This window comes from Rosa rugosa, chromosome 3 (assembly GCF_958449725.1).
Source record: "Rosa rugosa chromosome 3, drRosRugo1.1, whole genome shotgun sequence".
In the NCBI taxonomy this organism is placed as follows: Eukaryota; Viridiplantae; Streptophyta; class Magnoliopsida; order Rosales; family Rosaceae; genus Rosa; species Rosa rugosa.
The window spans coordinates 53,271,453-53,286,602 of NC_084822.1; the positions used below are offsets into that span (position 1 = coordinate 53,271,453).

Below are 15,150 nucleotides of genomic sequence, written 5' to 3' on the forward strand. Positions count from 1 at the left end.
CATGAACTGAAAATTAACGATCGATGACATGCACTAATTTGCTATTTACTGTTTACCGTAACAACCAGGAGCTTTTGCAGCCCTTAATTGCTTACAAATCTTCCCATTCCAATTAATGATTTTTTAAAAAAATGCTATTATTCAATTTTTTCTTCTGTATATAAATTATATATAATTATAAAAATTATTATATATTATTTTTAAGAGATGAATGAAAATTACAAGAAAAAACCTCTAACGCAGAAGGTCAAAATTAAAGAAAGAAAGAGCTGAATCCAGAGCTGCATAGAAGAATGGTTATGGACTTATGGCCAATAGAGGTGACTACGTCCGCGACAAAGTAGGGTTCACGAAGAATGTGGCTGAATGAAATATCTTCAAACCTTCCAGGTATCACGATCTTAGGGTGAATGCATCTCACACATATTATTAATGCAGTTGCGAATGATTAAATTTTTAACCAGCCCATTTATGCAAAACAGATGGATCGCGCTGATGGGTATGGGGTGAGTGGGTGGGCTCCACTTTCAGATGATCATATATTAAAAATATCTTTCTAATATCTACAACTTCATAATAGCACATTACCCCCACGTTGAAGTTAATTTTACAAAAGAATTTGAGGTTCCTACTAAAGTACTAAGGGACAGATGCCCACATTCATTTAGAACGTACTGAGAATCTTTTTGAGTAGTAGTTTACAACAAAATCCTCATAAATTAATATTTTCTTAAATTATTTCTACGATCGAGACTAGCATTTTTCACGTTCTATCGGTATTTAATCAGGCAATGACAGAATTATAATATGTGAACTGGGTTTCAAGGAAAATGATCGACGAGAGTTCCAACATATCTTTATTCTTCAGAAGTGACTTGGAAATGACTGTGAAATATGTATTTCAATTATTTTCATTCAAACTTCAAAAGTCTGTCTCTTTTGGTCCGAGTCAATACCTACCCACGTACGCTTATAAGTGTTATAAATATCGAGTTCCCCCACTCCAGGTCTCCAGCAGTCGATCAAAGTGATCGAGTTCTACTCCTACATATCTCAAACCAAGTCAATCATTCCTCGTAGCTAGATCGCTCTCATGGCTCAGACGACTCCGAATCATACACAGACCGTTTCTGGGTGGGCAGCTCACGATTCCTCCGGCGAGATTACCCCTTTCATCTTCAAGCGAAGGTACGTACCTATATACTAAAATCATCACTCATTAATTAAATGAGATTTTTGTTTGCAGCCTCTCTCATCATGTGTCTTATACTAAAAACTACAGAGAAAACGGGATCAACGATGTCACGATAAAGATATTATACTGCGGGATATGCCACACTGATCTCCACCAAGCTAGGAATGACTGGGGCATCACCATGTATCCTGTTGTCCCTGGTCATGAGATTACTGGGGTGGTCACGAAAGTTGGGAGCAACGTGAAGAACTTCTCGGTCGGAGATAGAGTTGGAGTCGGGTGCTTGGCGGCGACGTGTTTGGAGTGCGATTTCTGCAAGGAATCCCAGGAGAACTACTGCGAGGACCTTCAATTTACCTACAATGGCATCTTCTGGGATGGTAGTATCACCTATGGTGGCTACTCCAAAATGTTGGTTGCTGATCATAGGTACGTTACCTACAAGTACCAACTAATTTAACCGATCAAGCTCATAAATCTCATGTTTACAATTAGTCACCGTAATTCTACGTTTAATGGAAAGAGGTAACAAAAGCGATTGATTTAGGTCTTTGGTCTTGTTCTTTGAGAGGTCTATTCTAAATTGACTTTCCTAGCTGGCATATATGGCGTAGAATGTTTTATTAAAGGGGTAGTGGGAAACCAGCTTATTAAACTGCGACTGGTGGTTCTTTATTTTTCTCTTTGGGGGAAAAGACGACGTACAATTGGTTAGTAGGTCATATATTAGTCACCAATTTTTTTTTTTTTGTTAGAGTTTGTTCTTAATTTTCTAATCTAGCTACCATGTTACTACGACTACCTCAAAAAATTGGGTGGAATATACATATAGTTCGGCCCCTGAAAGTTCTATAACAGTTGAAATTTTGGAAATTTTATTATTAGTTAACTCAATGTTATCCGTGTGACACACTGAGTTAATCTAATGACTCAAGTCTTCAATTTCAATATTCAGAGTACATGGACAGCCAGCTAACACCTACCGGTCCTAGCTTCTTTTTTATGAAATATCTTTTGAAAGTAGTGATGGCTTCCGCCTGATCCTCCTTTTTGGTAAAGCTGTGGTAGAGTAGGGTCTGTGGGATATTATGAAGTCCATTACTCCTTTATATGGGTTTCTGTGGTTGTAAAGGTTTTTAAAGCAGAAAAAGAAGAGAAGAAACAAAAAGATGTCATAATCGATCGGTTTGGTACTTAATTATAGTAGCAGTAGTTCATCGATCATTAGCTCATTGCAGAAGATTAATAAGAAAATATTGCAGCTGTCAAATAACTATATACAAAGCTAGCTTAGCTTGTCTTTGGCTAGGCAAACTAAACAAAACCAGATTTTAAATTAAAGATGAGTGATTAATTAATCGCGGTGTTAACGTACTTGTTGAACATGATGGTTGATAATGAATTAGGTACGTGGTGCGCATACCAGAAAACCTACCAATGGATGCTGCAGCGCCGCTATTGTGTGCCGGAGTGACTGTGTTCAGCCCCTTGAGAGACCACGACTTGCACAAAACACCGGGGAAGAAGATAGGCGTCGTCGGCCTCGGAGGTCTCGGACACGTGGCGGTGAAATTCGGGAAGGCCTTTGGTCATCACGTCACCGTCATCAGCACCTCTCCGTCCAAAGAGAAAGAGGCCAAAGGTCACTTGGGTGCAGACGATTTCATAGTCAGCACTGACGACCAACAAATGCAGGTTTAATTTGCATGGAATAATTTATTAACATGCGGATTATATATTAATTAATCTTGCTTATACTTAAGAATAATCTATCATGACAGAAAGGAAAGAGGAGCCTTGACTTCATATTAAACACGGTGTCAGCTAAGCACTGTCTCGGACCACTCTTAGAGTTGCTCAAAGTGAACGGGACCATGGTGGTTGTGGGTGCACCTGACCAGCCCTTTACGTTGCCTTCCTTCCCTATGATATTTGGTACGTAATTAACTAATTATATCAAGTGTACATATGTAAATATTATAAGCATGCTAACTAATTAGCCTTATGCCCTTATTAATTTAATTAGATTAAACTATCATGCATGGTTATTGCTACAGGGAAGAGGGCAGTGAAGGGTAGTGTGATCGGAGGAATGGATGAGACGAGGGAGATGATGGAACTTTGCGGCAAACACAACATTACGTGCGACATTGAGCTTACATCGCCAGACAAAATTAACCAAGCCTTGGACCGCGTCGCAAAGAATGACGTTAGGTATCGCTTTGTCATCGACATTGCTAATGCCCCCGCTGCTACTGTTGATGATGATAAAATCTGTTCCAATCTTTAGAGGAGCTATCTAAGACATCTAAGACGTACTACTACGGTATTTATATGCATGCCGTCTTAATATCATTGTAATTTTCATCTCAATTGGTTGTGTCATTTGAGTTAATTAATCAAGGTGTTCGATGGGTCTTTGTTGTTTAGTTTGGTCAAGACTCGAGATAGTTGTTGGAGAAACTTTAGTCAAAAATCATGGTGGCTACTTGTGTAAACATCGGGTTCATACTTTTTAATTTATGTTATTCGTTTGGTTGAAGTGCGGCGTTCATGACCTGATTTCTTGTGTATACGATGAAACTATGTTGGTTAACTTTCGACTCGTTGAAAAATAAAGAAAAACATAGGGTTAAGATTTCCCAAAATAGCCTTCAATTTTATTATTTCAAGTTATTCTTCAAATAGACACTCGTAATACATCATCACACTCTTAGAGAGAATGATCCTCGATGCTCAAACATGCGTAAAAAAATTAGCTTATTCTTTCATTAACATGTTTACACATCTTTTCAAATAGTGAACCAAAACTAGCTATAGCCATACCAAAATCTAACAGAGTGAGCGAGACCACTTACCTCTTTTTATTTCTTATGCATATACATAGTGAATGGGCCAATGCCACAAACAACAACCATACTGTGCAATATCTCTTAAACATTTGGCCCATTTTATGCTCCGTACAGATATCTTGATTTTGAAACCCAATCCATCCACAAATTGTGGATATTCTCCTTTTTAATATATGAAATTCTACATACTACGGTTTTAGTGTTTCAATCGAGTAGTGCTACATACACCAAAAAATTATACCAAAAACTAATACCAAATGATGTGGCATTCTACGTGGCATATGTCAAGTCATAACTTATGAAGATACCTCTTTTCTGTTTTGAGATCCATTAATTATTTTGGTCTGAAAAGCATAAAAAGACCATGTAGTCTCTGGACTTATGTACCACTTTTGATATTGTATATCAAAAGAATCAATATGATAGAGAAGAAAAAAAAATTCGGTTAAATTATGCCCTTACCATCCATGCATTAATTGAAAGATTATTGTAAGCAGAGGCGGAGCCGCTAAGGGGCACAGTGGGTCACGGGACCTAGTAACTTTTTGAAGGTATAAATAAAATGAAGTTGCATTACCTTCAAGAATTGTTAGTATGGTTTAGTGTTGTGGCCTACTTACTTTATGGAAGGGGTCTAGGTTTTGATTCTCCCTAGCGACAAGTTTTTTTGTTCAACATATTTACGGTTAGTTAGACTAACTTTTTTGGTATGTTGTGTTGTTCAAAATTTGAAGTTTTCTCTTTATGTTCTTGTTTCTTTTTGGGTTTGTTTACGTTTCTTCATTACCAAAAAAAAAAATTATGAATGAATTATTTAATTATAAAAGATGAATGAATTAGTTAATTATAAAAGATTTTTTTTTACTTGATATATCCACTTAAAAGAAATAAATGATTTCTCGATTTCTTCTATTGAGAAAAACATTTTATTAGTATAAATAAGAGACTTTTATGGAAAAACTTAAAAATATAAAATCTCGTTGAAAACAATCACTATTTTAGTAGGTAAAAATTTCATTTATGTTTAAGGAAAACCAAAATTGGGAGAGAATTGAGTCGTGCTTTCATTGATAATAGGGGTCTCTTTATATAGAGGATTACAAGACATAGAATTAGAGTTGTACAAGGAAATATAACCGTACAATTAATCGGATATCTATGAATATCTCTGAGAATATCTCTAATTCAAAACCCTATTACAACTAGGTCAAGTAACCTAGAGTTTGGGCCAGACACATATTCTGGATTTACTTGAACACTCCCCCTTGTGTCGCCCAAAAGTGGTGCTCCTCTCGTTGCCTCATTAAAAACCTTGCCGAGTAACAAAAACTCAGTGGGACAAAAATAACCTCGGTCGAAGGGAAAAAAGAGCACAACACACCCTTCGATCACTTTTTGAGACCATACATGTAGACATCTCCCCCTAATGTCTGCATCTCCCTCTGATGACTACGGTCATGGGAGTTCGGATAACTTCCGCAAATGATGCTACCAACATGTTTCCTGAAAGTGGAATTTAGGCAATGACTTAGTAAAAAGTCTGCCGCACTGTCCTCAAATTGAACCTAATTCACTTTGATCTTGAGGAGAGTTTGTTGTTGCTGATTATCCATGGTCTTGTCGCTTTTGATGTAGCCTTGCTTCACTTGTTCAAAATAAGCAGCATTATCCTAAATGCTCGTAGGCTCATCTGTGGTAGACTTCAAACCACAATTGTTCGAACATGCGTAATTATGGATCTAATCCATAAACATTCGCGAACTACTACATGAAGAGCAAAAATCTCTGCATGGTTCTAAGATATAGTGACTAGGGTCTGTTCTGTAGACCCCCAAGATATCATGGTCTTTACCCATGGTGAACACTTAACCAGTTTGGGAATGACCTTTGTGTGGGTCAGAGAGATACCCAACATCAGCAAAACCTTCCAAAACGCTTATCGTTTTGGGATGGGGATAGTGGACGCAGGCCAGTGTTGGCGGCGTTCCTGGTGTGTGATGGGTCTGAATCCATCATCTCTCTGTAGGGATAGAACAAGCCCATATCAATCGTACATCTCAAGTACCGAAAGATATCTTTTACACCAATCTAATGACGTCGCGTTGGCGCAAAGCTATACCTTAGCTAACAAGTTCACTGGAAATGAGATGTCCGGTCTGGTGCATTGAGCTAAGTACAATAATGCACCTACTGTACTCAAGTAAGGCACTTCTGCCCCTAGCACATCTTCGTCATCATCCTTCAGACGAAGATGATCATTTTAAGGATCAAGACTACGGACGATCATGGGGGTGCTTGAAGGTTTGACCTTGTCAAAATGCCTAAACATCTATCAACACGATGCTCAAGTTCCAAACTGAGACATAATCGTGTTCTCCCAAAATCCTTCATCTCAAACTCGGATTTCAAGTGTTCAGCGGTTTCCCTTAACTTTTTAAGGGCTTCCAATGAAGATCATGTCCAACATGAACCGTGATAGAATCCGAAACTTGTTATGGAAATGCGCGAGCACATCCCTTCCCAATCAAGTAGTCACTTTAGTGAGCGTTTCAATCTTATTGCAAACGCGCTCTGTGGTCTAGAGCCACTTGACTTGGGTAAATGAAGTCCACCGTGAACCTTCATGCATATTCCTTATCTAGATCCCCATAGAGATACGTAGTGACCACATTCGTAAGCTGCATGATCAGTTATTTAGAAACTACCAAACTGACAGGGTAGTGGAGTGCAATGACATCTATTACGAGAGAATATATCTCATCGTAGTCGATTCCAGGGCGTTTTATGAGAAGCCTTGCGCCATAAGGCGAGATTGCCATCTCTTTTTCTCATCACGCTTTCTAACGAAGACCCATTAGTCAATAGGTTTTATGTTAGGAGGTGTTGGCATCACTGGCTCAGAAACCTTCCTATTCGTTAGAGAATCCAACTTAACCTGGATCGCATCTTTCCATTTAGGCCAAATTTCTCTACGTTGGCATTCATTCATCAACGGAGCGTGGTTCGATATCATCGGACTCAACAAACTCATGCGCAACTACATCATCAATTATATGTTGGAGTTTCTATCCCACATCTCATGTACACTAGTGTAATTTTCATAGAGCTCTATATTCTCAGGAATAGGTTCTGACGTTGAGGCGTCCCCCAACGATAATCATAACCCGGAAGATACTCATGAGACGGATTTTGAGTCTTGATGATCAAAGGATTGGAATGTGCCAAAGTATCCTTCGAACCCACGGGCTTCCCACGCATCCTAGCTGGGGCCATGGCCTATAACGCCAGAGTGCCACTCTCTTTGGCGTTGGCGCCATGCCTACCTCCGTGTAGGGTGGCGTTACGTCATCTCGTAGGGACGTCCTTCCTTGCAGGCATATTTGCAGCAGATATGTGTGATCTCGTCACTTTAGTGGGGATCGAGATGAGACATAGTGGGGACAGACCACGACAATTCATGTCGTTCCTGCTGAACATTCGTGTTCTTATCTCACCCTAACGACTAGAAGACTGTCTCATCAAAGTGACAACCCGCAAATCTAGCGGTAATGAGATCGCCTTGCAAGGGCATTAAGTGGCGGACGATTGTCGGAGTCTCAAATCCAACGTAGTTGCCCATTCGTCTGTAAGGACCTATCATAGTGCACTGTGGCAGCGCAATTGGCACATAAATGGCACACTCAAATTTTGCATAAGTATGATACTTGTACCCAGTCCCAGTCACTAGCTGTAACGCAGAGGTAGATTGAGTGGCGGTGGGTCGTAGACGAATTAGCATCGCTGCATGCGATATTGCATCACCCCAAGCGGATATAAGGAGATTGGTGCGCATTACCAATGTTTTGACTACCATCGTAGTCATTTCCGCGAGACCATTTGGGTGTGTTCATGAGAATATGATGTTCAACATCAGTCCCAGTGCAATATCCATCGAAAGTCTTCGATGTAAACTCTCTAGCATAGTTAAATCCAATTGACTGAATATGATGATTCGGGGAGTGAGCCCGTTGTCATATGATATGTGCTAGGAGTGTAGCATAAGCAACATTTACAGGTGGACAATGGCACAACACGTGACCAGCGTGTTTGCGTGTCAACCAACATCATGAGATATTTAAACGTTCGCAAGTTGGTTGAATTAGTCCATAGAATCCCCATGGATTCTATGTAAGAACAGAATGAGTATTTTCATATCCTTTGCATAGGACGGTCTCAGTCCCAATTTCCTTAAGGAACGGGCTTTGTAAAACGAGCGAGAGGCTTTAGAAGCAACCAATGAGGATTTTGGTTGGGCCTGAGCGTTTGAAACGCTATTTGAAGCAAAGTTGGTGATTACAGCATCACCTAGGGCGCCATCACCATGATGGACGTCATCCATGGCGTCATGGATAGGGACTGTGCCAGCCCTAGGCTGGTGGTGGAAAGCGGCAGTGCCAGAGGCAGCAGCGGCGGTCACACTTAGTCCAGGAATCAACTTTTGATTCATGCTTCGTTTTGCTCGAAAGAATAGATATCCGTGTGAAGTCTTTAGTAGACGGATCATCATGACTAGGATGACCTATCCTGTCGTGACAAAGTCATTATGTGTCTAAATCCAAGAGATCTTCTCTCATAACTTTAATTGATTTAATAACTCGAATAGTGACATAGAGTCCACTAGAGAGACACATAAACTTCTCTAAGATGCGTTTTTGTTCGCAATCATTAGAAGTTTTGCAAAGAAACTCATTTCCGTTCTCTACATGCGTTTTAGCATGGAATCCGTTGGCTATTCATAGGTACGATTTGCCCTAGGAGCGTAGAGAGTTTCTGACAGTAATCAAGGTGTCATTTGGGAACTTGGGCTATTCCATGTCCTTGAATTAATACTGATGACCCAGCCATCGTAGTCACAAAGTAATATGCTCAGAATCAAAATTGAGTCATAATGAAAAGAACTCGAAATTTTATTCATAAGCCAACGGAGTACATCATTGTCTCTTAACCATTAGGAGAATCTAATCCAAATGCTAGCTAATGCAAAACAAAGGTAGTCGTTTGATTTCTTTCGGTAACTCTAAAATAAATATGACCAGGTGAGTATAGAGATGTCGATGGAGCAAAGCTCGCTTAAGTACCACTTATCTCAAAACCTTCCTAGACATCATACTCATTTTGGATGAGCCTATGTGAAAAAAAACTAAACCAATGGCATTCAAAGTATATGCCAATTGCCCATTACATCTCTTGGAAAAATAAAGACTTAAACAGAATTGGCGATCTATTGATCCAAGCCAGATTTGTAGTCTTCAACCCTTCACTCTAGATCATCTTCTTGATCTTCTTGTTCCACATAGTGAGCTTCTCTTGCTTCACAATATGCTTTGTAGGCGGTGACAATTTCTTCACGAGCTCTACAAATGTGTGCCCAATGAACGGATACTCCACATCGAGAACATACATCTCTTTGCTCAAACTCCATTGATTGAGGAGCTTTGAAAGCATCATTTAGATGGCTCCTAGTGTTAGTGGCGCCACCAACATGGCCAGAGGCGTTGTCTCCCTCTCTCTTTCCACATTGACCTCTTCGGTTCCGTGTTCGCCTATTTTGGCTGTTAACTTCCCAAGCAGAGCGATTATATGGACCAGAACGTCCAGAAGTATCCCTAAGATTAGGGTTTCGCTCTTGGCGCACTCTCTTAGGAGCACGACTATAATTGGATTTCGGAATATGATATGTTTCCACGGATCTCGAATTATAGTTCTTCACAAGGATGTTGTCATGCTTTTCAGCGACATTCATAGCTTCAATAAGCTCATGAAACCTTGTGATCCGTCCTGCAGTAACATCGATTCGATAGTTCTTAGCAACCATCAATGCAGAGACGGGGAAGGTAGAGAAAGTATTCTCAATCAACATCACATCTGTGATCTCTTTACCACAGAATTCCATTAAGGATTTAATGCGAAGTGCTTCCGAGTTGTAGTCAAGAACTGACTTGAAATCACAGAAGTGGAGGCTATGCCATCTCACTTCTAGATCAGGAAGCAGGGAGTCACAGACGTTGCCAAATCTTTCTTCGAGTAAGACCCACAGCCTTCTGCGGTCTTCTTCATTCATACACTCGTACTAGAGCGAATCATCCATATGAAGAGTCATTAGGATGATGGCTTTTGCCTTATTTGCCTCTAAGGCTACTCTATTTTCTTCCAAAGCTTGAGCTTGCTCAACAGTTAGCACGTCCTGGCTAGGCTCGAGAATCATATCCAGGATTCCATTGGCTTTGAGATGCTGGCGGACATCACGAACCCACCTGTGATATCCAGAGCCAGTTGTTCCCAATGGAGCAAAATCCAATTTGTTCAAGTTACTCAGCCTGAAAGAGAACAAGAAAAATGGTTAGTTTCGAAGCGGAAAAAGTTACCACGAAAACATATATAATTTCTGAGCATAATTGCTTCCAAGAAATTAGGAATTTCTGAGCGTAATCGCTTCCAAGAAATTCAATTCCAAGAGGTATTGGATTAGATCGAAACAATGACGTAAGTGGTCGATCATAAATTCTCTACAAACTCAAAGTTTGGAGATTTCAACAAGCTCCAAGCTTGGAGTAAGCACGAACCCCCACAGTTCGGCTTAATTAGGTCTCCCCTATGATGAAGAAAGGGAGGTAGAAGAAGGGATGTTGCAAGTCCCCGAGAAAAGAAGAGAAATTGAATTAAAAAACTCTAAAAAAACGGGAACTTTTAGAAAAAAATACCTCGAAATAGGTCGCCGGAAAATTTAACCGGAAAAGTCGTCGGAAAGTTGACCGGAAACGGTCAATCGGTGTTGACAGGTGCTGACGTGGCAGTGGGGTCCTACTGCTGACGTGGTCGTGGGTCCCTTTGATGACGTGGCAAAATCTGATTACGTGGCTGCTGACGTGGCAGAATCTGATTATGGGCTTGCTTCTGGGCTGCGTCAGTGGGCCTGTTTCTGGGATTCTTTCTTTCTTCTTCTTGGCTGGGCCGCCTGCTTCTTCCTTCTCCCTTTTTTCTTTCTTTTTCTTCTCTCTGCCGGTTCAAGATGCAGCCGCAGTCAGGTGGCCGGTTCCGGGGAAAAAATTTTCGATTCCCGGATTCTGGGATCGATACGTTGTCTGTGGAAAAATTTGGTAGCAATTGGAGGTCTGAAAGGTGATGAACCGGTGGAATATTTGCTGAGGGTGGTTTGGAGCTTCCGGTGGCCGGTTCGATAGGTTTTCGACCGGTTCTTGGGGTGGCGCCGCCGGTTCTGGACTCCTGGGATGGAGGGCTTCAAGATGTGCGGCGGGGACCGAAAGGGTTTCAAGGTTTTGTATTCGGATTTAGGGTTTTCGCTATTAGATTTTAGGGTTAGGGCGTCGTACTGATAACGTGTTTAAGGAAAACCAAAATTGGGAGAGAATTGAATCGTGCTTTCATTGATAATAGGGGCCTCTTTATATAGAGGATTACAAGACATAAAATTAGAGTTGTACAAGGAAAAATAATCGTACAATTAATCGGATATCTATGAATATCTCCGAGAATATCTCTAATTCAAAACCCTATTACAACTAGGTCAAGTAACCTAGAGTTTAGGCCAGACACATATTCTGGATTTACTTGAATAATTTAGACATTTTTTTATGTTTTGATATTATTGATTTGTGCCCCAGTAACCTTGAAATTCTGGCGCCGCCACTGATTGTAAGTTCATCCAATAGCACCACATAGAGGAAGCATATATAGTTTCATCACATGACGAACAAGCATAGCAAACCTTGATTATTTGATTGCCCTTAGCCCTAGCCCTAACCGTTAGGATACATAGAAACAACCTTCCCTATTTCAAGCCCTTGCTCATTTTTGTGAGATTGGGAAGGCAAAGAGAACAATTTTTTTTTTAGATCGTGCACTGAGATGAAAAGATAATTCAAGCTCGAGGTTGAATTAAAATTTTCTGCTAAGTTTTTTCTAATAACCAAACCCTTAAGTTCAAAGCTATATTAACTCATTGATACCATCCAGTTTTTTAATAAACAAGATATCATAATAAAAATTTATACTTTAATTGTTGGTTTTTATTTTAAATTAAATAAAATAAAATAGAAACACATGTGAAAAATTATTAGAATTAAGATGATGATGTGGCACATGCCACGTCATTTGGTATATATTTTTGTATAACATTTTAGAATCTCAAATATTTTCTGTTTTAAAATATTGAAATTCTAGAACTAGAAAATTATTAAATAAATTATTTTTTAGGATGCGTACCATAAATATATTAATTCAACAGTTTTAAACTTCAAAATTTCAATACTCATAATAATTAATACAAAACACTCCGCATGCATGAAACATGATAATCTCTTGCAAGATTCGCCCCAATGCTCAGGCACTATTGCCCACATCTTTATCTTCTGGCTTTCAATCATTAAGTGACGAATATATACCCACTTGCAAAATAAATATTATTGCTTTCCGAATGATCGATAATCACAAGCTAAGCATAATTTGATGAAGATATACCAATCTGAAAACACGAATATGCTTTGCTTTTCTCTTTCACTTTGTAAAGCAATCAACCATGTATGAGTTACAGTAATGAAAATGCACATTAACGAGTGTGACATGTACGTGTGAGATTAGGACATTAGGTCAAGCCATATTCAGTGTGTTTTGGAGGTCGACATGTCCCCTATCTTGCGTACAAAATGAAAATGAAATCCCACGTTTAAAATCCAGCCACATTTTGATCCATCGTCATATATCCAGCCAGCCACGTCAACCCTAATTGATTAGTTTCCATGATTGGTCTTATCAGCGACAGATTAGTTTAGGGTTCTGCCATAATTATATGGCATATGCTCTTACGCCTCTCGCATTAATAATGTTATAAATCTCTAAGCCAAGTGAACGACACAGAATCGATAACAGAAGACAGTCCTTTAACGATGTCGAAAGAAGAAGTGACTGAAGAAGGAGAGGTGTTCTCTCATGGTCAGCAACCTAGAGACTACAGCGAACCGGCACCGGCACCGCTCTTTGATGCCGGAGAGCTCAGCCTCTGGTCCTTTTACAGAGCCGTGATTGCCGAGTTCATCGCCAGCCTTCTGTTTTTGTACATCACAGTCGCTACAGTAATAGGGTATCAAAAAGAATCGAACCCATGCGACACTATTGGAGTCTTGGGGATTGCATGGTCTTTCGGAGGCATGATTTTCATCCTTGTATATTCCACTGCTGGAATTTCGGGTATGTTTCGATTTGATTGACCTCGCCAACTTTATATTACTTTCCGGCTCAATAGTCAAGACTTTGTTGAGTACAATGTACGACTACATGTATACACACATGCAGGTGGTCACATAAATCCGGCGGTGACGTTCGGATTGTTCTTGGCAAGGAAGGTTTCGTTGGTAAGGGCAGTGGCATACATAGTGGCACAGTGCTTGGGAGCAATATGTGGAGTTGGGTTGGTAAAGGGAGTGATGAAGCATTACTATGAAAGCTCACCAGGTGGAGGTGCCAATGCTGTGGCTGCTGGCTACTCTAATGGAACCGCTTTGGGAGCTGAGATTATCGGAACTTTTGTGCTGGTCTACACCGTCTTCTCTACCACCGATCCTAAGAGAAACGCACGAGATTCTCACGTACCTGTAAGTTGCTACCTTGCTAACTTTACTTACAATATATACCACGTACTCTTTTGTGTTTTGAATTTCGTAACTTCAATCGAATCATGTGCTTAGCAATCGTTGCAATTTTGCCATTTTAATTGACGTCAAAGTCGATACAAACAATTTCACTTGCTTAGTTGATCTTGTTTGGGTTTGGAACGAACGAATGATATTAGGTTTTGGCCCCGTTGCCGATTGGGTTTGCGGTGTTTGCGGTGCACTTGGCCACGATTCCTATCACAGGGACCGGGATCAACCCTGCTCGGAGCTTGGGAGCAGCCGTCATCTTCGACAACCATAAAGTTTGGGACGATCAGTGGATATTCTGGGTTGGGCCCCTTGTTGGGGCACTGGCTGCCGCAATTTACCATGAGCACATATTGAGAGCCGCCGCCATAAAGGCTTTGGGATCTTTCACAGCCCGCTGACTTACGACTCAGAAGCCACAACGTTTCCAGGGCTGTCTATACAGAAATGTATATTTGCTTAATTGCTTTGTAATTTTTTTCGATGGAATTTTCGTTGTTTGTGTATATATGTTTGAAGTAGTGGGTTGGATGTAAAATGCTTTATGCACCATATCCTTCTAATCTTCTATGTATTCTATGGGTTGTAATCAATAGATTGGGATAGTTTATTAATTACAAGAATGGTTTTGGGAACTATCTGAGTTGCTTGCATATTGAGGTAGGTTTAATAACTATATCCTGTTGAGAATATATACATCCCACATGGGAAAAATGAGACCTTGCATATGAGTTTATAAGGGTTTGGGTCACTCCATTCATTGCCAATTGGTTTTGGATGCAAACCCCAGATTACTTTATCATGGTATCAGAGCGGGCTAACCATGTGTGCATGCCTCACGGCCACACGAGCTCCACGACACCCAAAGTTGTCCACGTGTATGGCTTGAAAATTCGCCACACGTACGGGGGCGTGCTGAGAATCCCACATGAGAAAAATGGAACCTTGCATATGAGTTTATAAGGGTTTGGGTCACTCCATTCATTGTCATTAGTTTTGGATGTGAACCCCATATTACTTTATCATATTACACGCATAAAATTTTGGAGGGAAAAAATGGATTAAGGAGAAATTAATTTCTATCTTTCTATAGCGTATTGTATGAGGATTTGAAAGAAAAAAAGAACGATGATAATATTGAGAGCACCTGTGATTCTGCTGTAATCTTCTCTTTCCTTGCAATTTGGCAGTTTGTTTCTTCTCCATAAACGCCCACCTTGTCTCCAAAGCCTTTTACGTAGAAGCAGTGGCGGAACCACGATCCGAGACTTGTCTAGGCTAATTAGAAGTACACTAATTTTTTTTTTAAGGTGGAATCATGTTTGATTGTTCGGTCCAAATTGAGAATCTTTCAATAGGTTTTTACCTCCGATTGTTCTACTCTTGCAGACAATCAGTACATAATTGT

At 40.1% G+C, this 15,150-nt stretch overlaps 2 protein-coding genes across 2 annotated transcripts; both read left to right on the forward strand.

Moving 5' to 3' along the window:
• Nucleotides 1-942: 942 nt before the first annotated feature.
• On the forward strand, nt 943-3,737 carry LOC133740781 (probable cinnamyl alcohol dehydrogenase 6). Its single transcript, XM_062168725.1, has 5 exons — nt 943-1,188; nt 1,283-1,624; nt 2,602-2,890; nt 2,977-3,130; nt 3,253-3,737. The coding sequence occupies exons 1-5, from the start codon at nt 1,094-1,096 to the stop codon at nt 3,483-3,485; spliced, it is 1,113 nt and encodes a 370-aa protein (XP_062024709.1). The 5' UTR covers nt 943-1,093; the 3' UTR covers nt 3,486-3,737.
• A 9,149-nt stretch (nt 3,738-12,886) lies between these two features.
• LOC133735148 (aquaporin PIP-type-like) lies at nt 12,887-14,369 on the forward strand. Its single transcript, XM_062162558.1, has 3 exons — nt 12,887-13,290; nt 13,396-13,694; nt 13,892-14,369. Exons 1-3 carry the CDS (start codon nt 12,990-12,992, stop codon nt 14,141-14,143), a joined length of 852 nt encoding a protein of 283 aa, XP_062018542.1. The 5' UTR covers nt 12,887-12,989; the 3' UTR covers nt 14,144-14,369.
• Nucleotides 14,370-15,150: the final 781 nt, after the last annotated feature.

Coding starts and splice junctions, on each gene's coding strand:
- LOC133740781 (XM_062168725.1), top strand. CDS start 1,094: ATGGCTCAGACGACTCCGAATCATACACAGACCGTTTCTGGGTGGGCA. Junction 1,625..2,601: donor ATGTTGGTTGCTGATCATAG/GTACGTTACCTA, acceptor ATAATGAATTAG/GTACGTGGTGCGCATACCAG. Junction 2,891..2,976: donor CTGACGACCAACAAATGCAG/GTTTAATTTGCA, acceptor CTATCATGACAG/AAAGGAAAGAGGAGCCTTGA.
- LOC133735148 (XM_062162558.1), top strand. CDS start 12,990: ATGTCGAAAGAAGAAGTGACTGAAGAAGGAGAGGTGTTCTCTCATGGT. Junction 13,291..13,395: donor TTCCACTGCTGGAATTTCGG/GTATGTTTCGAT, acceptor ACACACATGCAG/GTGGTCACATAAATCCGGCG. Junction 13,695..13,891: donor CACGAGATTCTCACGTACCT/GTAAGTTGCTAC, acceptor GAATGATATTAG/GTTTTGGCCCCGTTGCCGAT.